The 26,631-nt window shown below is 45.8% G+C and overlaps 1 protein-coding gene across 2 annotated transcripts in view; it reads right to left on the bottom strand.

Annotated features, from left to right (window-relative positions):
- atrn (attractin) overlaps positions 1 to 26,631 on the bottom strand; it is a 91,046-nt gene that overhangs the window by 39,295 nt on the left and 25,120 nt on the right. Inside the window, exons 12-25 of one of the 2 annotated variants that reach the window (XM_028394918.1) lie at positions 25,101 to 25,345; positions 23,713 to 23,834; positions 23,439 to 23,577; positions 22,599 to 22,780; positions 20,739 to 20,958; positions 20,001 to 20,186; positions 19,154 to 19,399; positions 18,311 to 18,448; positions 16,557 to 16,650; positions 15,785 to 15,837; positions 14,338 to 14,432; positions 13,277 to 13,355; positions 12,955 to 13,109; positions 7,698 to 7,759 (exon numbers count right to left, since the gene is read on the bottom strand). In XM_028394918.1, coding sequence (XP_028250719.1) covers positions 7,698 to 7,759; positions 12,955 to 13,109; positions 13,277 to 13,355; positions 14,338 to 14,432; positions 15,785 to 15,837; positions 16,557 to 16,650; positions 18,311 to 18,448; positions 19,154 to 19,399; positions 20,001 to 20,186; positions 20,739 to 20,958; positions 22,599 to 22,780; positions 23,439 to 23,577; positions 23,713 to 23,834; positions 25,101 to 25,345 — 2,016 coding nt within the window. Of the gene's footprint in view, positions 1 to 7,697; positions 7,760 to 12,954; positions 13,113 to 13,276; positions 13,356 to 14,337; positions 14,433 to 15,784; positions 15,838 to 16,556; positions 16,651 to 18,310; positions 18,449 to 19,153; positions 19,400 to 20,000; positions 20,187 to 20,738; positions 20,959 to 22,598; positions 22,781 to 23,438; positions 23,578 to 23,712; positions 23,835 to 25,100; positions 25,346 to 26,631 lie in introns of both variants that reach the window. The other variant, XM_028394917.1, reaches the window with a different exon arrangement.

The following is a 26,631-nucleotide window of genomic DNA, read 5'->3' as shown; positions in this document are numbered from 1 at the left end:
ATTATTTATGTGCTGTCGGAGGCCTCTTCCGGCTCCCAAAAAGATGAAGAGTGGCCATTAGGTGGTTCTCAGTGGCTCAAATGTGTGTGTGTGTGTGTGTGGGCGGACTATTGTGTATCCACAGCTGAGAGAGGACAGCCTTTATGTCTTCATGTCCCCATCGAGGCTGAGTGCCAAAAAAACAAACAAATAAAGCTGAACACGTCTACGCATGGATGTGGAGCTAAAGGCAAAGACTGCAGTTTCATGGTGTGTGAATGAAACGATACATCTTACCTAAACTGTGAGCACACTACAGGAAACATGTTGGATGCACAAAAATGCATACAACATAGAAGCTAAGCAGGCGATGTATGTTCTAACTTCTTCAACAGCAACAAGGACACATCGGCTTCACTAAGCTCCCGCCAACTAGCATAAGCTGGTCCACAAAATCCACTGCATGGTCCCTATTCAGCTGAGCATGGCCTCTGTGATCGCTTTCCAATCAGTTCATGACTTTCAGGCTTAAGATAGAAAGTTTCTAAACTCATAAAGTCACTATTTTACCCAAATATGGTGCAGTTTTCATTGATCTGGCCACTCCTACACAACTATCAGATGGAACACCATCGTGCAACAGGTGCCTTTGTGTAGTCAGCCTCGACTGTGATGAGGTTACCGTATTTTTCGGACTATAAGTCGCACCGGAGTATAAGCCGCACATAAGGTGTATGGTATGCTAATAGCATACTGTACATTACAGCATTAGCATTATGCTAACGTGACAAATTAATGGCTATTCAGCTACATGAAGCATAAAAACGAACTCAATAGTTGTCCTTTATGTGACATATTACCAGTTATCCAGATAACTACAGAATAAAGAACATAACTAAATGAGTTTATCAAACCCACTCCATCTCACTCCAAATCACTAAATCCACTGAATTCTTCTTCCTCTGTTGTCGTACTGAACAACTCCGGAGTTATACAAGCCTAGAGCGCCCTCTATCGGCGTTCAGTGTGAAAATAACAAACGTGAAATTATATATTTTCATATATAAGTCACACCTGAGTATAAGTCGCATACCCAGCCAAAGGATGAAAAAAAAGTCAGAAAAATAAAACTGATGGCATATGCCGTCAAAGTGATAATTAAAAAACCCCCTCCAGGCATGAAATCAAAGCCACAGCTGACGACAAGAAAAGCAAAAGAGAAAAGATCCTGACGGTGAAGCGTGGAGGTTTGACTGCTGCCATTAGAGAGTAGAGACCTGGCTGCCCGTGGAGGAGGGTGGAGGGTTAGCCAACAACAGGAGCCTGCGTGACAAACACGGCCGGGAAGCCGACTCAAACTCAGACCTGGGAGTGACCACACTAATCACCTCTCTCGCATTAACGAGGCAAATGGCCGAGAACAAGGTCACTGAGTGCTGCTGCTGCCTACATTCAGCGGCTGCATGCTGATGGTGCTGGTACTCTGGGTGATTATTTCAATGACAGTACTTAGACAACTGGAAAGCAAACACACAAAAAGAGAGAGGGGGAGATGGAGAGAGGGCTACAAAGCTTCAGATAAAGAGCAAACAGCCTCATCTTCACACCCACTCATCAGCGCAGACTTGGCCCACAGTGGGCAGCCTGCTGCTACCCTGTCTTTTAATGCCTCCACCCCCCCGACTAAATTATACCTCCCCTCTGTTCATCATAATCGTTTTAAATGCACGACCGTGATAACACGCTGCAAAGTGAGGAGGAATGCGATTTTTTAAAATGCTTTTCAGGTTGTAATAATTAATCTCACTGAGCATGGCTTTTTTTTGTTATTTTTTTAAAGGGTGACAGAGGTTGTGTGGTGCCAGTGTGGGTCTGTCATCACTGCTGCACAATTATACTGTCAGTGGTTTGGAAAGGCAGGAACTGCAGCCCGGCTCTGAGTACAGAACACATGTGTGAGGGACTACTTTCATCTGTGGATGTATACACATTTAGGCCCCGTTCACACTGGAGAAAGTCATTCCAGCTAGAGTAGGATTGAGCCCAGACAGCCTTTAAGCTGGATGCGTTCAGACCTATTTTCAAATCTGGCTAGCACACACTTGTGTCTGCACTCAATCCGGCTTCATCCAGCGTGTTTGCGGTCCTCCAAACCACTAGGTGGCGCCTCGTAATATACAGAGTCCGTTCAAGATGCGGTAGGACCGCGTGTGCGCATGCCCAACGTGCCCTGTAAGCCGGAAGTAGCACATCGCTAACCGGAAGTAGCATGTCGCTAGCCAGATTCGCTCGCCACATTTGTGTTCACACCTGAGCCACATTTGAGCCAATCCCACGAGAGGTGGATCTAGCCGGATTGAAATCAAACTGGATACAGCCGGATTCAAGGTGTTCACACAAAAACATCTGGATAGGCCCGAATCCCGCTTTAGCCAGATTTTTTTTCCCCAGTGTGAACGGGGTATTAGTAGGTGGGAAATCAATCCAGCTAGAGCGGGATTCGGGCCGTATCTGGATATATCCGGATAGCTTTTTTCTGAGTCGGAACAACTAGATCCATATATATCCGGGTGGATCTATCCGGATTGGCTCATATGTGGCTCAATCCCACTCTGGATTGAACCTGAATAGCCAGCTGGATTGACTTTCTCTAGCAGCAGGGTTCACTTTCCATTGGGGGGGGGGGGTGCAGTTAACTAAAAATAATGTATGCAAGTGCTTGTGCTGGATGGAAGGGCCCACCAAGTTATATTAATATAAGCCATCAAGCAGCACAGATGTGTCGGCCCCGCTCCCTGTGGAGGGAGGATTTTCTGGGACATCGGGCCTCGGTGCTGCACTGACTGTTAGAAGGTTAAGTCAAGTTTTTAAGAAGTAAACAGCGCGCTGGAGAGAGAGTCAACAAGAGTTTATCATCGGTGTTGTTTTGACGTCTCCATCAGCAGACAAAAAACACAAGATTATATTTAAAAAGTGAGGAGCAGTGAGCAGATATTGGTTAATTACAGTATAATTTAAACTGATTAGCTCCTTTTTAAGTTTTTCCCTTATCAGTTTAAGGGGCATTGAACAGTCAAATTAATTACTGTAGGTCAACATAACATGGCTGTGTATACATTCTTCATATCTCTCCATAATTACCACCTGAACGCTGCATTTTCTTGCAGACTGGTTGTTTATAACAGCCAAAAACAGGCTGTGTATTACAGGATCAGACTAAAAGCAGCAAGCTTACTTTCCCACAGTCTGTGAACTACTCACAATCAAAATGAAGCTAAAATTATGATATATATTTAAAATCTAATTATTCTGCATTTAAAAATTCCATCATTAAAAAACCTGTAATACTGGATAAAAACATCCAATAAAAATAGAAAAATTCTGTGTTCCTCAGCACGACGAGGAAGCCGTGAATCACGTTCCTGTGAGCAGCCGTCATGTGGCAACAATTCAGAGACTTTGGAGTAGACGGGCGGTGGATGAGGTGCCCGAGCAGAGAGGCGGACAAAATATGCTCAAGCAGTAAAGTTCAGCGTGGCTCAAAAAAGGGCGTAAAGTACAGCAGGTCTTTGGAGGAATCGGCGAAGAAGACCGTGCCTGATGTTAGACAGGAAGTGGAGACTGATATGACCTCCGATGGAGAGCTTAGCTTCACTCCATGCTGCTCGACGGTTAGAAAGAGCGAATGTTGTCTCGACAGTTTCATCTCTGTTCCTCACTCTGGTTCTTTAACATGATTCTAACACTCTGCTTCCGCCCACTCTGCTGCTTGACTCTGCACTGGGCTGAATAAGACATTAAAGTGCTCTGGTGTACTTGTGTTAATTATACATTCCAGCACCATCAGCTCTCCAAGACACGCAGAGATGAAACCTTCATGCGCACCTTTGCTGCTCAACATTTGCTTCATAAACAACATCCACTATTCAAGAAAACATAAACAAACTTTTTTTTCTCCACTTTGAAGATGATGTATAAAGTAACATTTCCATGACAAACACGTCCCACTGTGCGCTGTGCAAATGTTGCATTTTGTGATACGTCTTTTTGGCTTCCTCCATCCAACACTTTGGACTTCCACAGCCAAGAAATTTGTCATTCAGGTCACTATTACTTCAAAGGGTGCTTGCTTTAACAGCAGCCAAGTTTAAAATTAAAAAATATGACAGCGAGAGAGAGAGAGAGAGAGAGAGAGAGAGAGAGAGAGAGAGAAAATGCTCCAAGAATACATTTTCATTGCATTTTTAAAAAATAAAAAAAAAATGTTTTGGAAAGTTGACATTCTCCAGGGCTTTTCCAGGCCTGCAAGAAAACATTCAATTTGCACAACTAGAGACAACATTCAATTTAATAAACATTCATGAAAAAGTTTTCATTGAAACTTTGCTTGGAGAAAATGTGGAGGAAAAAAAAAACAAAAATCAAAACATGATTCAACATCTCCAGCCTGAGGAGAGGTGAGGAGCTGCCGGACAGACGGACGTGAGTGTGTGGATGCATCTGTTTGCTGCTAAACACATCTGCTGTGTGGCTGGAGAGCGCTTGTGGGGGTATCGGTGCTGGCACCACAGATAACAGGATGGCAGCACCTTCATCTGTCCCCACGGGGAAACAACGTGGCGCCCGAGAGAGAGAGAGAAAGAACCCACAACCAGAGAGAGAGAGAGAGAGAGAAAGAACCCACAACCAGAGAGAGAGAGAGAGAGAGAGAGAGAGAATCCACAACCAGAGAGAGAGAGAGAGAGAGAAAGAACCCACAACCAGAGAGAGAGAGAGAGAGAGAGAGAGAGAGAATCCACAACCAGAGAGAGTAGGAGAGAGAGAAAGAACCTAACCAGAGAAGAGAGACAAGAGATAATAAGAACCCACAACCAGAGAAGAGAGAGAGAGAGAGAGAGAGAAAGAACCCACAACAAGAGAGAGAGAGAGAGAGAGAGAGAGAGAGAACCCACAACCAGAGAGAGAGAGAGAGAGAGAGAGAAAGAACCCACAACCAGAGAGAGAGAGAGAGAGAGAGAGAACCCACAACCAGAGAGAGATAGAGATAGAGAAGGAACCCCAACCAAGTCATCACAGAGAGAGTAAAGCGAGATAGAGAGATAGAGAGAGAAGAACACCAACTAGACCAAGAGAAGAGAGGAGAGAGATAAGAGAAGAGAGGGAACCCACAAACAGAGATGAGAGAGAGGGAGAGAGAGAGAACCCACAACCAGAGAGGAGAAAGAGAGGAGAGAGAGAACCCACAAAGAAGAGAGAGAGAGAAGAGAGAGATCCCACAAGGAGAGAGAGAGAACCCAGAGGAGAGAGAAACCGAACCACAACCAGGAGATAGAGAGAAGAAGAGAGAGAGAGAACCCACAACCAGAGAGAGAGAGAGAGAAGAGAGAGGAACCCAACAACCAGAGAGAGAGAGAGAGAGGAAGAGAGAGAGAGAGAGAGAGAGAGAGAGAGAGAGAGAACCCACAACCAGAGAGAGAGAGAGAGAGAGAGCCAGATTAAGTCGCAGAGTGGAGCCGGAGTGAAGAAGAGCAAACAATTTTCACGTTAATTAGCATCCCTCTCCTCCCCCGCAACACAAACAATGAGGCGCCCAAAGAACCAGAAGCAAACAGGCACAAGGCTGCGAGCCTGCTAACTTTAGGTCTCTACTCATCTGTGCTGAATCAGTGGCAGGCAGCACACACATCAAAAAAGACAGCGCCGTGGGATTAAGAGCAAGTCAGAGAGAGAGAGTGGTGGGAGGAAAGAAAACAAGGAGGAGGAGGAGGAGGAGACAGAAGGAAAGAAGCGAGGGAGGGAGAGATGAAAGGAGGGAAGGAAAAAGGAAGAAGGGTACAACGACGAAAGGAGGCACAGAGAGGGATAAAAAAGGAGAGAAGATGGAAGAAGTGACATTTGTTCCCTTTATGGATTACTGTGATGCCTGCTTCAACGCAGCAGGCAGCAAGTTGCAGACGTTTAAACGCTGACGCATGTGTGTGTAAACACGCCAGCACCATGAGGAAGAGCTAAGAGTTAAATGCAGAGGGAGGCGCAGCGCGCGCTCCCGCTGCTCTGAATATGAACCTCAGCCAGGAGACCCCGCTCCATCAGCTGCTGCCGCTGAAACGTCTCATTATTAAATGTCACCACGCTGGCAAATGGCTGGTCACAAAAAAAGCGCCATCAAATCTCTCTCTCCGCCTCCACATGGGTGCCGGATCAATAAAAGCAGCATGACTTGGAAGAGCCGGCAACGTGGAGAGCACACAAACATGAAGAAAGTCCTGCGCTTCCCCTGCAGACACACAAACAGGCCGCTCGGGGGAAATAACACACATGCAGTCGATGCATCTCATCCACCCGATTTTTAGTCTCTCTCTCATTTTTTAAAATCGATAAGACATTACAGCTGCCTTCCTGAAACGGCCTGAATGCAGACTCAGGGATTCATCCGGCTCATGTGTGTGTGCAGACCCGCCAGCAGCGACACCGGCGTCTCCATCAGCGCAGAGCGCGAGGCACGCGCCGAGCTCCGCCGGCAATCCGGGAAATTCATTTCAAATTCTAGCCGAGGAGCAGAGGTGATTCACTCTGACATCTCGGATATGTCACAGGAAAAATGTGTGCAGAGTGATGTGCAATGCTGCAAAAATAGTTCCATCTCTGGTACTATCACATGGCATCATGAATTTCAACGTCTGACTGGATGGAAGTATCAGCAGCAGGAGGAGGAGGAGGAGTGATGCTGACTGTACACCGCTGCACGCTCACACACTGCTGCCAAACAAACCATGGAGGCATTAAGCAGCTAAATATGGCGACATGTCCCTTTAAGACTGGTCCGAAGACCAAGAACGAGCTTGTAGAAAAAGGAAGGAACTTCACTTCCTGGGTGTCATTTTTACTGCAGTATAAAGTCCTGCACCGCGGTGGAAACGACTCAATCATGGCCAGAAGTTGAGAAACCTCAAACACAACCTTTGAGCACAACACAATTAAAAAACACACGAAAAAAGTAGGTTTTCTTTCAAATGTGTAAAAGGAAAGCAGCATTTTTAAAGCCTCTATAAGCCACTTTTTGCACAATAACCTGCATATCACCTGTAAAAAAAATCTACAAATCATCCAAAAAACCTGCTGATTTTTGTGCCATGGGACAGTTGGTGACATATAAATCAATCACAGCTTCCTAGTTGTGCATTTGTGATGGAATATTTTAGGATTTTAGGCTCAGATTCTCATATGCATGTGATGCATTCAAGAACCACTGGGAAATGTGTGCATTTTTTGATCCTTTTGTTGTGTTATTTTTGCAACTTTTAGAAAATGAATGCATTTTAATGTGTTGATACATGTGAGGATTCATTTGATTGTTTTGGGGATTATTTTGTTGCTCCAGCACCAGCTGACAGCACATGTCAGGATGTGTGTATGTGTGTGTGTGTAAACAGATCATCTCTGAGTCTGTGTGTGCATGATGAGTTAACTGATGGACTGTGAGGCGGCACACACTTGGCCTGACAGCTAACCAGCTTACAAAGCGGTGAGCTGCAGCGCTTCTTCACAGTAATGGCTGGAGAACGGAGACGGGGACGGGGGGTGGGGGGGGGCTTTGGTGATCCATCACCACACACACACACACACACACACACACACACACACTGAAGGCAACTGCAGCCACTTTAACACTAACACGTCTGTGGTGGGGAATAAACGAGCCGACAGCAGCTGCTCACCTGAAGAACGTGACAAAGAACTGCACCAGATCCATGAAGTTACTGTGCTGGGAGAAGGCGATCTGTTAGAAACACAAACAAACAGAGGACAGAGTCAGAAATCTGCTTTAATAAGCCACAGCTCAGCGTTACACACCATAAACACTCCGGCTTTACACGTGAGTCGACCTTGTAGATGTGCTGGCTCTGCTCACACACACTGCACACATGCAGGGCAGCCTGTCTCTGTGACTGCGTCAGGGCCTGGTACGACTCTCTGCTGTTTGTATTCACAACATTCACTCATCATTGTGTGTGTGTGTGTGTGTGTGTGTGTGTGTGGAGGTTCACAGTGTGCTGCCTGCACTCATTCCTGTATATGTGGGCAGAAATATTCACCATGTAATCATCATAAGAGCGACTGTGCTAACGACGTCCTGTCTTAATCAAGGTTGCTAGGGGTTACACTGGCAGTGGTCGTACCACGTCCTCAGCATCCTCCTCCTCCTCCTCCTCCTCCTCCTCCTCCTCCTCCTCACGCCTACAACCACCCACCCCAATGCCTGACAAGCCAACCTGCTACGACACAACACCGCCTCACTCTGGTCACTCTCAGGTACTGCAGCTGAAAGCAAACACCCTCACAACACTTTCTTCTGCGGTGACACCTTGAACTCATCACCACTGATTATTATTCCTCAGCAAAACAGGGATTTGCATACAATTCCTGTGGAAAAAAGAAGCAGCAGGAGGCTGAAAAACCCACAAAAGCTGGAAAAACCCAGCTGTGTTCACGTCAGAACTGGACGATGAATACTTAATATGTGATCAAAGATTACAACGTATGCATAGAAAGAGCTTGACTGTGTTTAAAATGTGCAGCGGACACAGGGCCAGAAGCAGCGGCGGCCTCTGTGGCGAGCTGACAGGGTGAGAGTGTGTGTGTGTGAACGGCCTGGGGTCTAATGTACTTGTGTAGTCAGCACCATCTGGATCGCTAATGTGTTGTTGTTGATTACTGTTGAGCGCTCGAGTCCTCGGTGTGATGATTTTGCTCCAGACTGTTGAACACTGAAGAGAAGTTCAGGGTGGTGATACACCCCGAGAAAACTTTCTAAAGAGACACCATCAGCACAGAGCCGGAGAGCTGACTGCTGGTTCCATGCACAGAATCTAGTTTAGTCTTGTTCCGAGCAGTTGTTCAAGGTGACAAGTTAATAAGTACCTGATAAAAATCAACAAACTGTGAGCTCTAAATGAGCACATGTATACTTGTTATGGTAACAGATGGTCTCTAAAGTTTGGGGAAAGTGCGTCTCTGTAATCCTTCAGTATTCATCCTCTCCAGATGATGGCGCTCAGTAGCACTCCGACAAGACTCTTGATTACTTTGTTTGGAGTCAAAGTTTGGTCTAAAAGTCACTCGGCGGAGAGGAGGAGGAGAGGACACAGGCCCGGTCTATGTCTGAGCTGCCATTTTAAGGGTAAAAAGACTTTACTTTAAATCTAATAATTGATCCGTTAAAATTAAGAAAGTTATTTAAAGGAGGGATTAATGAAATAATGCAATTGATGACATCTGAATGTTACTAATTGCAGTGTGAGGTGTGTGTGTGTGTAGGGATATATTGTGATGCTATCATGCTAGCAGGCTGTGATGGGCCTCTGATGGTGTCTGTGTGTTCCTCAGTAGTAGCTGGCTGCAGTTTTAAAGACATCAGCCCAACATTTGAAATCCATAGTAACTCCGATAGAATCAACACTAAGTGTATGAAGGAACTTCTTTTGTTTGAATTTCTTATGTTGCTGTCTACCTTTCCCTGTGTTTGTGTTCTGAGCGTCTGTTCGTCACCACCCTGACCCTGCTGAGGTTGTGCAAGAACCACAATCCGGCTTTGGCAGACTTCATTAAGCGGCTATCCAGCAAAAGTGGCACAAGCGCACCAGAAAGAGCAAAGACACTCAGCCAGAGGAGAGTAAAATAATGAAAGCTCGAATTTGTAGACAAAACAAAAAACACAAACACCCGAGACACGACAGAAGAAAAGAGAGAATGAAGAGTTGTGTGGAGGTTTTCTTGTGAATGACACAAAGCCTTTGTGTGCTTTCAGATGCCTGTCAGCAGTGTAACTATGTGCAAAGTGTTTACCTTCCACAGAGGCAGAGAAAGCGTTACAACAGCAAAACCAGAGACTCTTAATGAATGCAGGTCGACTGACCCACGGTCAGAGACACCCCTCAGCTAACGCTGACAGACAAGACAGGATCTTTGTTTTCTCCTCTTCATCGCGCCACTCCCACCATCTAGTCAACACAGGAAGTGGAAGATGAGCATTTTTTAATGATAATGGTTCTCTTCTTCCACTTGGGAGGGGAAAAAAATGAAAGGATAAAAGAAAAACTAGCAGCGACTCGATGAACCTGTGAGTGGCAAGAATTCTTTCAAGAGCAAAGCTTAGAATTATCAAAAGGCAGCTTGTCAGCTGGGGCGCCGAGAGCCTCCTAACAAAGCCACCTACTTCTAAGGATGATTAAAGATACAAAGTTCTCTCTTTTAATGACACAACAGCACCCATTTAAGGACACGGTACTAAAAAAAAAAAAAAAAGGCAGCATCACGCCATCGTCGCCTTACTCCATCTTGAAAAGTACAAGCAGGCTGCTGAGAAGATGTGCGATAACAGTTATTGTAGTGGCTAATCTCAAGTGTCAGACGACGTGTGCGGTGCTTTGTCACAGAGGAGGGCAGGCTGACGGCGGCTGGCGGCGGCGGCGGGAGGCCCCGGGTGACGCTCTCGTTATGTGCCCAGCAGAGGGTGACTCTTTAGGGGCCCCCGAAAGGATCTCGCAGCGGGGCCTGTCAGCCTGCCGCCGGGCATTAGGGCTGGAAATATTCTGCCTTTAATGGCTTCTGACAGCCGCTTCAACTATAATGGAGTTTTGAAGGGAAAGTGTCGTTATCAGTGCGAAAGGAGGCGAGGTGGAGGAGGGAGGGGGCTCAACAGGTTCCACAAAAAAAGAGGAAGAGGAATCTTAACCATGGGAACCAGATGACAGAGAGGGAGATTTCCTTCTAGAACTTGAGGTTATACCTGCCACTGCTGCAAGCTGGGAAATCTCATTCTCTAATTTCCTAAACTCTCTGTGATCACTATCAGGACACGCCCACCAAGCAGCCAAGCGTGGCCCAGATAAACCCGACACGAGTCCAACCAGCTGATAGCTACAGCTGCTGCTATCCTGCTCCACAGCAGGGTGTTAAATAACAGGAGACTGGTCTAATCTCCACCGTATCATGACATGTTCACTAAGGCACGGAGCAGCAGATCACAGCTCTTTAATGTAATTAGTCTGGGATTTGCGTTTCATTACAAACATCATTAAATCCAGATCTATTCTTCATCGGGAAAGGGGGGGGGTGTCTGTGAGAAGTAATCTCACTGCAATGGATTCTACTCTGATAACCGAGCTGTGATGAAGTCATCACAGATCTTATTCTGGTGGAAAATAAAATAAAAAATCTGCTTCACATCCTGTGGGAATTTGTTCTGGAGCCGTTTGGACCAGCCCTCGTCTGCAGAGGTACGTGCGGCGCTCTAACGCGACTTCCGACCACGTGAAAAGCAAACGGAAGCAACCCTGAGGTGGAGTGTGAAGAGAGAGAGAGGAAGAGAGCGAGCTCTGTGCAGCCTGCAGAGCCGCAGCTTAGCTCGCACACAGCCCACTCTGAATGCACCATGTGTTTCAACTTAACATTCCACTTTGCCCTTGCTCTTTCTCAGTTGCTGTTTATGAGTCGTTTTCCAACCCAGATCTCTGCCTGCCAACACTGGAGGACCCGCCGCCTACGATCACACACACACACACACAAACTCACACCCCAGTGCCGCACAGCAGCACACAACTGAAGGAAAAACTCGACAAAAAGATGATTTGAGATGATGGCAGCAAAAGAAAGAAAATGTTACCTCGCCGACGAAGACAAAACTCCATGAGTGCAAGGAGGAGGAATGACACGGCAGCAGACCTGCCTGCCTTAGATTCAATGGCAGGGGTGATCTTCTACATGATCCCCACCCAGCAAGACAGAAGGTGAGGTGGACCAGAGCAGGCAGAGAGAGGAGGTGGTGGTAATGGTGAGGAGGAGGAGGTAGGGGAGTGTGGGGAAACGCTCTCTTAACTCATCTCACTGCTCCGCCGTGGAGCTGCGCTCCTTCTGAGGCTGGCTGGCAGCAGCTGGAGTTCTGAAGCTGAGAGAACTAAAAGCCCTCACACAGGGCAGGACATGGAAGATGGAGGCAGGATTTTTCAAACCCTGCAGGAGGAGGAGGGCAGAGGCGAGCGGGGCAGCAGCAGGAGGAGGAGGGATGGAGTCAAATCACTTTTGAAAAGCACAACAAACCAGGCCCTGAACGCCTCACGAGCCAAACAATCCTTCCATGAAGGGCTGCACACACCAGTGATAAACACACCACCCGCTAACAGCTGCAGCCCATTTTTGTGTCAAATCAGTCTTGTGTGTTTAAGTAACTAATGAAAAAGGTGCCAACACACAACAAACAAACATGATGAGGCGTCCTGAGGAGCTTCAACCTCCCAGGAAGTCTCTAAAAGCAGCCTTTAATTATAACTATGTAGCTCACTGTCCGCTCTTTTATGTGAATTCTCTCTTTACAAAGTTGTTTATCTTTAGGTCCAACTTTTCAGAGTCAGAATTTCTTTGGACAAACGTGTCAAAGGGCTGAATTATAATATCTGTGTTGGATTAAAGTTGTGAGGAGGTGGCAGAATGACTTAAGAGGCTGCATATGAACTCATGTACTTCCAAAAACCTGCTGCAAATCCAGGTTAAATCAGCGAGAGAACTGTCCACCATCCACACGGCGTTCAATTCACTGCTGCTGCCACATCAACACGTCTCGACAGAAACTATTTCCTTGAAGAAGTCGGTAATTTTCCAGGTTGACAGTGTGAACGGTGTAAAAGACAAACCTGAGTCCAGTTTCAAGACTTCTCTCTTTGTTAAGCTAAGAAGTTAGAGGAGTGAGCGCTCTTGTCGTCAATACAAAATCTTTGATCCGAATGTGGATAAAGAAAGCAATCAAGACTGAGCATCACTATCATCGTCATGTGTTACTGCTTTATCAATGTACAGTCATTCTCATCTTTACGTTTAAGGCACACTCCAAGTCTTTCATTTATACTCCATCTAAAATAAAGTGTGTGTATGTAGAGAGATGCTTTGCTGCTTCTAAACGGCAGCTCTAGCCATGCTGACCTGGATCTTAATCGGCCACGTGAAGTTGCTGACATAGACGAAGAACGTTATGTTCGGGCTGTTGCGGAAATCAAAGTTCTCGTTGGAGAAGCTGTCTTTGAACTCCTTGATGTTGCTCCTTGAGACGATGGGGATCTCCTCTCCGGTCTGAGTGCCTGCTGAGAGAAGAAGAAAGAAGAAGAGGAGGAGGAGGAGGGATGAGGAAGCTGCTTTTGTGTTCAAATATTGATCCAGAAATCAGTAAAATTACTTCATCCTGTGTTAATTTCACGAGAAGCAGGAGTTCCTGCTCAGCTAATCAACCAATAACCCATCATCTTACCAGTGAAGCTCGTCGCCCAGGTGATGTTCAGATTAAAGTTCTTGGAGGCGTTGATGAACATGTCGAGGTCTCGGTTTGGCTGAAGAGACAAAAAAAAACACATCACATGAACACAACACACAACATAAACACGCATTAAGAGTTCAATGAGGAAAAACAATTAATGACTTATAAACGCAGCTAATTAGTGAGAGAGAAAATGTATGTAAGAGGTCAGAGAGGGCGTCTGTGCAAACGCAGCTCAGCTGAACAAACAGTCGCTGCGGCCTACGGAAGCCGAGCAACCAAATCAAATGTTTGAAGAAGAATCAGTGACGAAAACTGTCTGTGTGCTGCTGTAAGAGGAGCTGAAATATGTCAAACAGATGGAAACTAAGATCTAATTAATGTTTGCAGACAAACGGAGAGGCAGCGTTCATTAATAAATCAGAACACAACTCAGCTTGGCCGGGTCGCCTTAACAGAACTCTGACTGTCTGCACCTCTGTTTTGGAGACATCTTGCAAGAGGTACAAAGACAAGAGTGTTTATGTGAGTTAAAGAGAGAGAAGTCTGAAGTTTGGACCATGTTGTACAGACCTAAAGAGTGGAAAAATACCAGACATCATCACCTTTAAATGACACGTGGAATGTATTTTTGCATTTGTAACCGTAAAAGCTTTTTCAGGGGTAAAAAAAAAAACCCATCTGGAGCTTTTAATGTGATGCTTGTGTTTCAGTTTAGGCTCCAGATGCTGCAGGGACATAAACAGCACCGGACAAGCTTTTGTTTGCTGGGAGAACATCTGTGTGAGGAGTGCACTCCATGCTGCGACGGAGTGTTCAACCAGGGCTGATCAATTAGTTTGGCAGATATATAAATGTCATTTTCTGTCAGCCTTCTATTAAATCAAAATCTCGAGATTTTAAAATCTGACGTCTGCACAAAAATTGAGGATTGTTGTTTGACGATAAACAGCAGAGAAAGACAGCAGCATCCCCCACCGCTGACTTTAACATCCTTAATCCTAACTGAAGTGACAGCTGCCGGGTCGGCGGGGCGTTCACTGTCAGAGACGTACCTCCTCAGGTGTGGCCACGAAGTTGATGGCGGTGTAGTAGCGGTCGTCCTCCTGCGACAGGCTGAAGGTGAACTGGTAGTCGATGAGGAGGGTGTCTGAAGTGATGATGAAGGAGAGCATGGTGGGGATTATAAAAGAAAAACAAGGAGAAGAAGTCCGTCAGTGCAGTTTGAAAGTCACAGACAGACACAGCTCCAGGCAGGAAATGATCCCATTCTCTTTTTCTGACAGTCCTGAAGACTTTAGTGTGTGTGTGTGTGTCCTGTGATGAAGGTCATGGCAGAGGATGAGTGTGAGGCTGCAGAGGAGCTCCATCACCACAAAATAACAAAATATAGGTTGCAACATGTCTGAATTCTTCCTTTCCTTCCCATCACCAGATGAGGGGTGATGGGGTCAGGCGTCAGGCAGCCTTTGAGGTCAGGACAGGCGAGTTCTTCCACATTAAACTGTGAAGATCATTTCTTTGAGCTGTTCTTGTGTCGACAAACGCACAAAGTTATCATCTAAGTCCTCATTACCTGCTCTAAAGCTGCAACTGCTGGAACTGTTAGTCTGGAAACAGGAACATTTTCTGTATCTAGTTTGGGATTAAAAAGTGTATCCATCTATTCATCTATTTAAAAAACTGGGAGAGCGAACTTACATACACAATAATACACAGAACAAAGAGGGTTCAAGTTGTGCTAAAAAGAGCCTGAATGAATTGCTGCAGCTTGACAGACGTTGCAGGTTTCTCCGCTCTGGCTGGCTGTCGTTCTATCCCGCCTGCCTTTGTGCACCTTAACTCCCCGTGGAAATCTGAAACAATCCGAGAGGCTCCAGACTCATTTACATTTGTGCATCTGCACTGCGATGCCAGGTGACTAAAGCAGCAAATCCTCCCAGAAGAAGAAGAAGAAGAAGAAGATTTAAAACGTACGCTTGACTGATTTTGACAGACCAACCAATTAGCCAGCAAATTGTTTCAGCACTAAACACAGATAAGGTCTGATTCAGCTACTAATAGAAAAGCCGGCTCATTAATGCCGGGCAGAATCAGAACCGGACTCAACGCTGGTCAGAGACGAGAAGGTGCAGCATGTTTTACAGCCTCATTCCTGCAGCCAGTGGACGGTTTACCATCATCACAACTGGCAAAACTAACAAATGAGGAGGGAACAATGTGCAGTGAGAGCAGTGTGGATACAAGGACTAATGAGAAACACGGTCCTTCAATCGCTCTCCGGCGGCTCCCTCTCATCTGCGCCTCACTTTGGATTCTTCCCACATGGAGCTGCATCTCCTCTGGCTGTTATTTCCTCAAACATCAGACTACTTTGATTTAAGACTTGTGTAACCACGTTCGGCATTGACCCGAACGGGGGGAAGAGGCGCCTCGGACCTCACACACACACACACACACACACACACACACACAGAAGTTAGTAATTGGAATTGGACTTACAGTAGCATGTTCCTTTGAGGGGGTTGCCTTGGTAGCGATTCTCGACTTCACACCTGAAACAAAGAGAGGGGGAGAGACGAAGAAGAAGAGTGATGAAGGGGAAGATGAGGCAGCGACAGAGAGGAGGGCCGACCTTCAGTCGGCTGAACTGACGATAAACAGTAAACAGAGGAAACGTCTGAAAACTTTAGAGAATTAGAAAGGACAGAAATAGCCTCGTTCTCAGACTGATGATGCTTCACCGTCCATTTGTGCGACTTTATCTCCAACTTTTTAAATGGAGTTTTTGGAAGCCCTGTGATAATGAAGGCCAGAGGAGAAGATAAGGACCAAAAATATAGCAGCACTAATGAACAGCTGCTACTACAGCGTGCCAAAAGACACGGTGTTTAAAAAGCACACATAACAAAGTGAGAACTTTTCACTCAGACAGTGACAACAAAGAGCAAGTTTCAGTAATTTACTCATGGAGTTAAATCCACAATCCTGTGTTTCAAAATGGTACATGTATGTTTCATTATTTTTTTAGAATCTGCTGCTTTGTTTACATGATGGAATCAATAATAATAATTACAGAAGAAAGAGGAGGAGAAATAGAAGGAGAAGAGTTGCAGCAGTGCTTGACAGGTCAGCGATTGACGGACAAAAAAAACGCTTCTGAGAGGAAGAATAAGAAACACCACCCAGAGTTTAACCATGGTGCAGAAGTATAGACCCAGCAGGAGAGGGAGGACAGACGAGGACAGACGACATCAGGAAGTGTGAGACTCACAGGTGGCATCGATCTCCTTTGATGCCCTTGGTGGTGCAGAAACACTTCCCGTTGTTGGGGTTGCACATGCTGGCGTGGCCATTACACTTGCAGGCTGAACAGAAGACAGAATTTGTTTTGTTAAATTTTCACACTTTCACACACAACACACCAGAATCCTGCAGAATCTTTACCACACTGTATGCTCTGTATGTGAGAGGACAGATGGGACAAACGGTTAATGAGACTTCAGCACAGCATATGCAACAACACATTCATTTATGACGGTCTCCTTTTACACATGCAGCCGTTTAGTTCTAATGATGATCAGTGTGAAGGCAACAGAGACTGATTCTAGTCTGGATTTTATATTTTTGTGATGCGTTCAAAGACCTCAAGCTTTGCAGGTGACATTTGGATGCAGAAACTTCTGGCCTTGATCCGGCCCTGATGAGACCGATGTCAGCCTCTAGTGGCCCCACGTGTAACACATGTGGCTCATAAAAATGGGAAAACAAAGGCCCCGTTCACACTGGAGAAAGTCATTCCAGCTAGAGTAGGATTGAGCCCAGACAGCCTTTAAGCTGGATGCGTTCAGACCTATTTTCAAATCTGGCTAGCACACACTTGTGTCCGCACTCAATCCGGCTTCATTCAGCATGTTTGCTGTCCTCCAAACCACTAGGTGGCGCCTCGTAATATACAGAGTCCATTCACGCCGCGGTAGGGCCGCGTGTGCATATGCGTCATGCGGTTTTTTGTCCCGTGTCGCGCCCCGTAAACCGGAAGTAGCACATCGCTAGCCGGATTCGCTCGCCACATTTGCGTTCACACCTGAGCCACATTAGAGCCAATCCGGCTAGATCCACCTCTCGTTGGAATCAAACTGGATACAGCCGGATTCGAGGTGTTCACACTCAGAAAAAAACACATCTGGATTGATCTGGATGTGGCCGAATCCTGCTTAAGCCACATTTTTGTCCCCAGTGTGAACGGGGTAAAAAAAGAGCAGAGTTCTGCTCTGGATCTCCGGAGCTCTGTGCAAGGTGACTCTCCACGTCCCAGGAGAGCACTCCTGTGGCCGTCTGCACAGTTTGGTGGTTTTTAGTACCAAACTTTGCCACACCTGCACAAATGTTTCTCCCCCTTTTGCATTAATGCCATTCATCATTTTTATAACCCTGGTATAAACAGCTGTGAAACACATACAGCTGGTGGAGATAAAGAGCCGTCTCCTGATTTTATGGTCGCTTAAGTCCACCTGTCATTTTGATTATTTGATAATAATGCTCATTTGGAGGCATTGACTGTGCACTTCCGTACCTGCACGGCCTCCTGAGTGATAAGTTGTGAAGTAATAGATGTGTTTAATGTCCCTGAGGGGCAGCGAGGAAGTATAAACAAGGAATGCAATACTGACAAGATACTGTAGGCAGAGGAGCTGATTCATTGATCGACTGTCAGTGATGCATAACTGAGTAAATATATGTGCATTCCAGGGGGACACAACGTACACTGCAGCTGTAATATAACGGTGAGCTAAATTAACCTGTCGGAGAATGGACGATTGATTTGTGGCGCGATGGACTGACTGTCACTATTAGCTGTAAAGGAGTAAATCTTTAATATCCCAGGGGAAAGCTTTACAGCGCAGCCAGGAATCAGGAAAATGGCCGACATAAAACTTAACTGTAAAATAGTGACAAGTTTAATGAAGCCGCGTGCAAAGAGAAGACCCGCTGCTGTGATTTACAGCGCCTGGCCAATGTACTCACGCTGGCAGCTGCCGCCGTTGGTCGGATCTCCGTAGAAACCGGAGATGCAGCTCTCGCAGTGCCGGCCGGTCGTCAGGTCCTCGCACTTCTCGCACACGCTCTCGTTGACACACTGGCTGTGACCGTTGCACTGACAGGCTGCCAAAGCAAACACAGTGTTAGAAAAAATAAAAAATCAGCCATTTAAAAAGAAGGCCTCGGGCCCAAACACGACTGAGGACAGTGATGCTCGGTCTGTCCTGACTCACTCATATGATAAATAATCTTAATTTAATACTCTCTCTGGCTGCCAGGTTAATTCGTCAGGAATTAACCACACAGAGCAGAGGTCACAACTGCTGCTGCAGCTCACATAGAGATGACACAAAAGGGGTCTCAAAGCCCAAATGTTGGTATGGTCCTCATGTAGGAGCGTCATCAGGTTAGTGGGCGGGGCCTACATCACACAGGAAGTTGACCCTGCAGCTCATGAAGTGACGTAAATTTTAGATTATAGAGTCATTAGATTATGAAGATGTATATTTCTATTTATAGAGCGCTACCTAGTGTCTGCATACAGCCAAGGTGGGGGATGAACCACAGCTCATACCACCTGAGCCACTACTACGTCCAAATGCAAACTCAAGCACAGTTTCACCTGTTATTCAAGTGTAATCAGTTAATCCTCATCAGGCTGTGACCTTTGACCTTCCACCACAAAAATCAATTATAAAAACCATATCCATGGCCGCTCTCACTGCTTTGATATTGATTTAGATATTTTTCAAAGTCAGCTTTATGAAAGCACTAAAAAAAAAAAAACAACAAAGACGCACATCAGCAAAGAGCCACATCCTGTCCTACCTGGGCAGTGGATGAAGGACCAGTTGTATTTGGCTTCGCCCGGGCACATGCTGGCATTGAGCGCCGGCTGCGGGCTGGCGGGCAGACCTGGTAGGGTGGACGGGGCCGGGACGGAGGTCTGGAAGGGCCCGCGGTAGGAGCCCTCGATGCACTGACCTTTCCCCGTGTTACTGGGGTCGGTGCACCAGCCGCAGCCGGGCTGGTCCAGACACTGTCCACACGTCCTGTAGCCGGAGCAGTTTTCAGCTGCACAACACAAACATAAACGAAAAGTTCATCATGCAAACAGTTAATGTATCTTCCTCCAGAGCCCCTGGTTCCCTTCACCTGCTCTCCATAACAACACTCCTATATTTTATTTTCCCATCGCTCAGCTCTTGGGGGGATTCTCCGCCTGTGGCTGTAAGCAGCAATTTATATTTAATTGACCTGCCAGGTTAAACAAATGAAAATTGTTCTCTGCTAACACGAAAAACAACAACAACAAAAAAAGAGACCAAGTTATCAAACCTGGATTATTAATCCTAATCTCATCCACTGGCGGTGCTGCTCTTTAATTTGTTCACCTAAATGGAGGTTAAGAAACATTTAGTGGATGCTCAGCTCCACAGAGACAGACACGCACTGAAAACGTTGCCTTTTAGCATTTTTTGTGAAGTCGGATGATCTCCAGAGATTATACCCTTCATCCAGAAGGTGTTTCATGGCAGTAAATGTGATTTATTTGAAATAAACTGCACAACTTTCCTCTCAGCCTGACAGTCCATGACGGATGTAAGATAGATGATGCTCACCTTAACTGATAAACACACAAAGAGGCCAAACAGAATAAAATAAGGTGTCTTACGTGGACAGGAGTTCATGGTGTACCACTCCATACACTGTCCAAAGGGGAAGGAGGCCACGTAGGCGTTGGAGTCGACACACTGCTTCATGTTGCTGCACCACATGCACTCGGAGCTGCTGCTGGTGCACTCGCTGCAGGTGGACCGCATGGCGCACGGCGTCCGGCACTGCTTGGCGCTGTGGTTGGCTGAAGAGGATGAGAAGACGCGATGTTTAGGCAAGACTCTCTCTATGAGACTAAAGCTCTCCTGCTGATTTCTAACATCAACATAAGATCAACAAAAGGTCACAAAGACCATCGTCAGTCAGAATCCGGTGCAGCGCAGCTGAGGTGTTGATGATGATCTAAGGTAAAATGTCCATGAAGCTTCTCATCCAGGCCATTTTTCAGTCAAGAGCTTGAAGCAGGAAAACTAACAAGTCCAGCTGACCTGATCCAAGCGCTTGAATTCCTTACAGTAGGATCACACTTCATCTAGCAATCTTGTTGGAGCACACAGGTCCCTTCTTTCTATGAATCTGGCATCTTGGAGCTCAGTAAAAAGGTCCAAGATGGCTTCATCTCAATTGGAAGTCTGAGTTAAAAGACCTCACCGATTTGGAGACTGTCTGTTCATTGTTTCAGAAATGCCGGATCGTCTCTTGATGTGTACAATCAGCCTCTCAGTTTCAGGACTGAGTGAGGAGTTGGACAAAAAAAAAACCCCAGCATCACCATTCCGACCCACTGTGAGCTCACCTGGTCGTTCACACAGGCTGCCGTTCACCGGGCTGATGCAGGTCTGCGCCTTCAGTCCGCTGGACGCCGGCTCTGCCAGGTAGCCGCAGAACCCGGCGTCGCTGGGCTCGCCGGGCAGCCACTGCAGGGTGGTGTTTGTGAAGGGGGACATGTCCTCCCAGCACCAGTAGGACACGTTGATTTTCCTGAGCCCCACCCAGGGCGTCACAGTGGCCTTGTTCTGTAACAACAAAAGTCAAAAAAACGAGTGATGTCAGCCGATTGCAGATTGTCGTATAAATCTGCATCTTAACCATGTTAGACAGCGAGTAAGGACAGATTGTTATGATTGTTGTCGTATTTCTACCAAACAAAAAAAACTGTGTGAGCACCAGCTGAAGATAAACGAGACATTAGATGAAAATCGATGTCAAAAACACATTCGATAACCTTCTCTGGTAATCAGAAATCAGGGCTTAGCGCCGCTGGTGTGAAGACGATGGCAGAGCAATCTTTCATGTGCGCTGACAGAAATAAAAGCAGGTCTACTACACTTGATTTGAGAAGCTCACTTCTCCAGTCCATCTCTAATCAATGACTACGCAGCTCACAGATGAAATTTGCTTCCATTTCTTGGATTGATTGATCGTGTCTGGAAGCTGTAGATGCTGCTAAATAGCAAAGTCAATATAACACGACAGGGCGACTCGTGAAGCATCTTACAGAGCCTGTATGTTTTTTTTAATGTTTATCCGGGCATTCTGGAAAACCAATATCATTCCAGCTTCACTAACCCTCCACATTTAAAGCACAAAGATGACCGGAAGACCAACAGAGGAGATGGACACCGCTTCATTAGAATGGATGGAAACCAGGCTTTAATTCCAGCCCGACTTAGAAACACACGTTTTGTCTCATTTAGCTCTGTAGTGGCTACAAGGCACTGAGATACAAAGCGTGACTCCATGTTTCATTTGAGTGCAGAGCAGGTTGTTAGGGCTGCGTCAGACACATTCTTCAGGGAAGCTGTGCAAATACGTGCACATACAGACAGATTTAGCTAATTAGGTCTGTAAAGTACGTCTGAAATGTTTGCTTTTTGTCTCAGGTTGGAAATCAGGCACTTCTTTCTGCAGTTAATCGTATCTCAGCAGTGGAGATCGACCCTTCTTCACCTTGTGTTCAGGCTAATTTTAGGCTTGATGAAGCAATACATGATCATTTAAAGCATCATTTGTCGTGCTTTAAGTCATAAGAAGTGACTTAAACCATGTTTAGCTTTGCTCACATGAATTTAAGGTGCAAAATTCTGCACCTGCATCTGATGATACAAACAGCCCTGTGCAGTGTGCTGGGATGGATCTCGGTGTATTTGCTCTGATGGAGCGAGTAAGAGATGTCAGCTCTGAGGAAAAGATCTGTTAATGGGAGATTTGTTTCACGCTTACTGAACCACAAACTACAGACAAAGGCAAACTGAGCAGATTAAAAAAAAATAGGATTTCTACCAGAGCCAAGACTCCCAAGGAAAAAAAAGTGCACAACAGATCAATCTGTGGCGAGAAATCTGAGATAAAACCACACGTGTATTTTTCATCTGTCCACATGCAGACTCTGTTTCAACACCAAATTATTACTTATTGAACTAATTTATTATTCCTCATTCTTTGCCTGATGTGATCTCTTCTGCTGTAATTATCCGTTTTATCTTCAGCCCTCTCCGTGCATCTGAAGTGTTATCGAATCACAGCTGGTTTTATGACCTAATTTCCCTAAGGAGAATATTAAAATTTCTATAATCCAATAATTAATATCCCAGTACCACTCCACCCTGCTCCTCTTCCTCCTCCTCCTCCTCCTCCTCCCTGGTCTCTTTCTTACCAGCACGCTCCTGATCTGCAGCTCCTTCAGGACGAAGTCCACCTTCTTCTGTGTGGTCAGGGAGGCCAGGACGGCGTTGTGGCTCCTGCAGGCCAGCTTGGCGTTGTCGTACGAGTCCTTCGCAGTGATGAACTTCAGACAGGAGTTGCCCACCAGGTGCCAGCCTTCACCGCACACGTTCTCTGGAGGACACAGAGCAGATGTTGGTACTTCACCATCTAAGAACCCTCATAATCACAAGCATGGAGTCCTTCTATGGAAACAGCACAATCGTGGCTACCAGTAGAGAGAACTCAATTATGCAAAGATAAATCATACAAAACAGAGAGAAAAAGAATTTTATTGATTTTTAAAAATGTAAATAAACTAGAAGCTGTATTTATTATACTATTTCTGAGTGCACAATAGTAAAAAATCTTGAACTCTCTCTTTTTGATCAGCCAAATACTGAATTTTTGTCATGTGACTGCTGGACACATGTGAGTCAATCATGACTTCCTGCTGCACTGATGCTGCACTGTGGCGTGCAGAATTTTTTTGTATTTTACAGAATATTTTTTAGTGCAAATGATTTATTTTTGGAGATTTTTTTTTTTAACTTTTTATAATCGATATAATGATGCAGTTAAGCCGGCAACACAACAGTTATTGGGACAATTACCAGTGAAACAGGAGAGACAAATAATCAGACAGCCTGGTGCTCCATTAACAATCAAACATCAGGAAAACAAACAATTTTATACAATGCTCAGCAACTGCCTGTACAAACCCTGTGACTGTCCAAATCTAAGAAAGGAAGGTGACTTATAATCTGTAATGAAGTGGGATTATTTCTGTCACCTGGCAGTGAGATGCACTCCTGGTTGCGAGGTTCCCACTGACAGTTCTGGTCCACAGCGCAGCTCTTGCAGCTGGTTTTCTTGTTGCAAACGTACGAGGGGTTGTCCTTGGGACAGACCTCGTACTCTGATATGGCTCCCTGAGAAAAAGAGGGCAGGACTCAGAAAACACACCACACACACGTCACACTGACCCAGATTTATTCATGACAGAAACGAGTAAATTAGATTAAATTAGACAGATCCCTCATCATAAGATGATGCGGCAAGCTCACCGGGGCGGAGGTGCAGTTACTGCCCAGAGACACACACTGCACTGAGCACCACTGGCAGGCGTTGGTGTTGGCGGTGCAGCTGTAGCAGTCTGTGTACTGGTCGCACCTCTCGTTATCAGCGTCTGACACAAAAAGAAAGAATTTTTACAGTGAGGCTAATGAATACAGGTCACACTATGACAAGAGTATCAAGGTTTAGTTCCTTTATTCACACACTATGCTTTGATTCTGGTTATTTTGCCTCCGTCATGACCCACAGCTCAGCCAAAACCTCCCAAACACACAGTTTCTTGTGGGGCAAGCATGACAGGGCGGCTGCCAGGCGGCAGAACCGAGCGGCCTCCCTGGTATTCAGCACGCCTGAAAGATATTCCAAGCCGCAGTTTCCATCTGCTGCTACTCGTGTAGATGCCGACAGCGGAAAATGAGACTGCAGAGAGGCTGGAGAGAGGTGTGTGTGTGTGTGTGGAGACCTGTCTGAAGTCCCTCCTTGTTACCTACACAATAGATAATAGTCATGACAGTGTATTTGAAGGACGTATTAACCCTTGAAGGACATACATGCAGCCTCACAAATATAATCATGTCATTATAAAGCAGCAGATTTGTTCATTTTTATGCATTTTGATCAATGCAGCTTACAGCTTTATTATTATTTTATTGAGCCTCCCACTTACACCAAAATATCTACTTCTATTAGTGAAAATGAACATTAATTAATGTTTATTTCCATCTTCTTCATCCCTTTAATGGCTCCATCCTCAGGCCGGAAGCCAGTGAAATAACCTCCTGCTTCCTTTTGCCAAATTTGGGGCTTTAAGAGCTCTTGTTCCTTTTTGTCTCAGCTCATGTTCCTGTTGGTCAGAAGTGTGTCTGTGGTCCGCCTCCCTACATCCAAAATGTATTAGGGCACCTCAGTTCTAGACTGATTAATTGATCAGACAACGATTCAGTTTGCATGTCAGAAACACGCCGAATCACAGCGTGCATGGAGCTGATGAATCTTCAGAGCTATTGACTGATGAATGATTCAAACTGTCGATGATCAAAGTCACAATAACACCGTTCATTTTCAGCAGAAATGACAGCTTCTTTATGATGCACACATTTTTACATATTAAACACTCACACACACAGACACACAGACACACACACTAACGGCCTGGTGACACATTTTTTTGCCATTTTCACTCTTTGATGTGAAAAACAGCCGTCCGTGACAAACAAGCTGTTTCTGGCAGTCTATGCATCTCATCGGACATCAGTGCAGTGAATGCAGATGAGTTCCTCACACACTCAAGAAAAACATCAAGAATCTGAAATCATTGCGGATTAGTTTCACATGGCAGACGCCTGCCGGAGCAGCATTTCAATGAGGTGTCACCTACATGATCTGGGGTTACAGGAAGCCGGTAGCTGCTGCTGCTGCTGAAGCTGCTGCTGGAGCTCGGGGCTGACGGCGTTGCCTTCCCACGGCGTGCAGATCCCCTGGGTGGCGTTCCACAAGCAGTGGATCCCCGGCCAGGCATGGACGCAGGACGCTTCGCTAGAGAAGGCCAAGCAGCTGGGCGAGGTGTACATGAGGACGTCGCTCAGCAGCAGGCTGTTGAAGCCGCCAAACACGTACATCATACTGTCAGACAGAGAAGGAGAAGAAGATGACAGGTTAGAGGAGTCACACGAGGAGGTTTCAACCCTTTCTGCACAGCGAGAGCCCAAAAAGCCTCGTCTGAGTGACCCTCCTCCTCCCTGGGCTTTAACACTCGTCATAAGACCACTAAATCCCCCAACAAGTGCTCTCTTCCTGTGCAGACGGAGCTGACAGAGCCTCCTGCTGTGTGTGTTTGGATGCTGTGTCCGGGGCATTTCTGAACATCTTTCTCTGCTGGCCTCTGCTCAGCTGCTGGGATTACTTTGAGAAGTAACAAGTCTGATCAAAAGTCCCCTCAGATGGTGGAGGGCACACTTCAAACCGCTGGCTGAGGACGTCCCGCTGAGCGAACAGATCAGGAGGAGGAGGAGAGCGCAGCAGACTTTCAGGGAGACTACAGCAGCTAGTCCCTTCTTTCTCATTTAAAATATGCGAGTCATTGTGGAGGAGAAAACCGGATAGTGACAAAAGAATTAAAAGGGAATGTAAAGAAAGCCGGTGAGGAAGCAGGACACATTTCAAAGGGAAAATGGCTCCAGAGTTTGGGGGCCCTGACGGCAAACACAGCGTCCTCTGCTTTTACAGTTTTTTCTGATTGCTTAAACACTAACAATGATTCTTATAGCACAATTTCTAAAACTATTAATAGTTTTAACAAAATCACTCACTGAGTTTGCAAAACTAAAAGCAAAAAAACTGCTTTACACTCAATTTGCACTTTTGTAACATACAATTTGCAATTGTATAAATATAATCCACTTCACAGCATCTTTTTGCTGAACTGTAAACACAACTCACTGCTTTACACACAACTTCCAAATGATCAACACACTCCTAGTCAAACTACACACATTTATGGCTGGTATTTACACTATTTTGCCAACTGTCTGGCTACACTGTCACATGTGAGAACTGTTTTACATCATTAGTTCACTTTGCAATCAGCATGAGCTCTGTAAATAAGACACAGGTAAGCTTCAGTGTGGAGAACAATGGAGGGAGAAGGAGACTGAGAAGAGAGAGAATTAGAGGAGGATGAGGACATGAGGAAGCAGGAGGAAGAGGACGAGGAGGTGAAGAGGAAGGAGGAAGGGTAAGAAGAAATAGAATTACTGATGTCATCGGAGCTACAATAGTGGATCATGTGATCAACCATGGAATGACCCTGAGGGAAGCTGGACAACGGGTTCAGCCTGAGCCGCTACACTGTAGCAAGCATCATGAGGACATATTGATGAGAATGGGTTAGTACAGTTCCTTCACTCTAA

This window comes from Parambassis ranga, chromosome 22, assembly GCF_900634625.1.
Source record: "Parambassis ranga chromosome 22, fParRan2.1, whole genome shotgun sequence".
NCBI classification, from domain to species: domain Eukaryota; kingdom Metazoa; phylum Chordata; class Actinopteri; family Ambassidae; genus Parambassis; species Parambassis ranga.
The sequence above is the reverse complement of the archived record's forward strand: the minus strand, read 5'-3'. Positions and strand labels throughout refer to the sequence as shown.